Source organism: Capsicum annuum, unplaced genomic scaffold, assembly GCF_002878395.1.
Source record: "Capsicum annuum cultivar UCD-10X-F1 unplaced genomic scaffold, UCD10Xv1.1 ctg42458, whole genome shotgun sequence".
Lineage (NCBI taxonomy): Eukaryota > Viridiplantae > Streptophyta > Magnoliopsida > Solanales > Solanaceae > Capsicum > Capsicum annuum.
In genome coordinates this window covers 1-1,898 of record NW_025849859.1, presented here as the reverse complement: position 1 = coordinate 1,898, position 1,898 = coordinate 1, and the positions used below count along the sequence as shown (strand labels likewise).

The 1,898-nt window shown below is 40.3% G+C and overlaps 1 protein-coding gene across 1 annotated transcript; it reads right to left on the bottom strand.

The window, feature by feature from the left end:
• Window positions 1-24: 24 nt before the first annotated feature.
• On the bottom strand, window positions 25-760 carry LOC124891926 (the record flags this gene model as incomplete). Its single annotated transcript, XM_047403466.1, has 1 exon — window positions 25-760. A coding segment is annotated over exon 1 (588 nt), but the record flags the coding sequence as incomplete, so codon positions are not given.
• Between the last annotated feature and the right edge of the window lie 1,138 nt (window positions 761-1,898).

Here is a 1,898-nt window from a genome sequence, read left to right as displayed (position 1 = left end):
CATAGTTAACCAATAATATCCTACCCGCATGATCTTCTTCGCTAAAACATAGCCATTCATATGCGAACCGCACACCCCCGAATGTACCTCATTCATGATTCTTTCAGCTTCCTGAATATTAATACATCTCAACAGGTTCAAGTCTGGGGTTCGTTTGTACAGAATCTCCCCACTTAAGAAGAAACCATTAGCAAGTCTCCTAATGGTTCTTTTTTGATCTGCTTTGGCCTGTATTGGATATTCTTTTGACCTTAGGAAGCGTTTGATATCATAGTACCAAGGTTCATTATCTGGTTCTGCTTCAATTATATTGCAATAACCATGTTGATCTCGTATTTGTATCTCTAATGGGTCGAGATGCGTATTTCCTGGGTACGGAAGCATGGAAGCTAGGGTAGCCAGGGCATCAGCCAGCTCATTATGGGATCTGGGAATATATCTAAACTCGATAGACTCAAAACTTTTGCTAAGGTCCTCTACGAACTGTTTGTAAGGAATGAGCTTGATATCTCTCGTTTCCCATTCACTTTGAATTTGTCGAATTAGTAATTCGGAATCTCCCAACACCATTAGCTTGTGCACATCCAGATTTATTGCCATATTTAACCCCATGATGCAAGCTTCATATTCTGCTGTGTTATTAGTACAAAAGAAACGAAGTCGTGCTGTGGCGGGATGATGATGCCCGGTCGGTGAGACAAGAACTGCCCCAATTCCTACTCCTTTGACATTGACTGCCCCATCAAAATATAATTTCCATGCATACGTATCATCTTGAACTTCTTCCTCAATTGAATTTATCTCTTCATCAGGAAAGTAAGTTCGCAAAGACTCATAATCGTTGTCAACTGGGTTCTCTGCCAAATGATCGGCCAATGCTTGCGCTTTCATAGCGGTACGAGTAATGTACACAATGTCGAATTCTGTAAGTAAAATCTGCCACTTCGCCAATCTGCCTGTGGGCATAGGTTTTTAAAAAATATACTTTAAAGGATCCATTCGAGATATGAGGTAGGTTGTGTAGGACGAAAGATAGTGCTTCAACTTCTGAGCAATCCAAGTTAGGGCGCAACATGTCTTTTCTAAAAGAGTATATTTCACCTCGTGACTCGTGAACTTTTTGCTCAAATAATAGATTGCTTGTTCTTTTTTGCCTGTGATATCATGCTGTCCTAAAACACAACCAAAAGAATTGTCCATCACTGACAGATATAGAAATAAAGGCCTACCCAATTTCGGTAGGACCAGCACAGGAGGATTTGCCAAATATTCTTTAATCTTATCAAATGATTCTTGACATTCGTCTGTCCATTGGATAGCAGCATCCTTTTTTAGCAACTTAAATATCGGTTCACATGTAGTGCTGAGCTGAGCGATGAATCTGCTTATGTTATTCAGCCTTCCAAGAAAACTCATGACCTCAGTTTTATTCTTCGGAGGCGGCAATTCTCGAATAGATTTTACCTTGGCGGGGTCCAATTCAATGCCTCTGCGGCTAATTATGAAACCCAATAGTTTCCCGGATGGAACGCCAAATGCACACTTGGCTGGATTGAGCTTAAGATTATACTTTCGCAATCTTTCGAAAAATTTCCTCAAGTCATATACATGATCGACTCGTGTCTCGGACTTAATAATGACATCATCAACATATACTTCAACTTCCTTGTGCATCATGTCATGAAAAATAGTAGTCATAGCTCTCATGTACGTAGCTCCCGCATTCTTTAAACCAAATGGCATGACCCTATAGCAATAAGTACCCCACGGGGTGGTGAAAGCAGTCTTTTCTGCATCTGTTTCATCCATCAGGATCTGGTGATATCCGGCATAACAATCCACGAAGGATTAGATCTCATGTTTAGCACAATTATCAACAAGTATATGAATATTGGGTA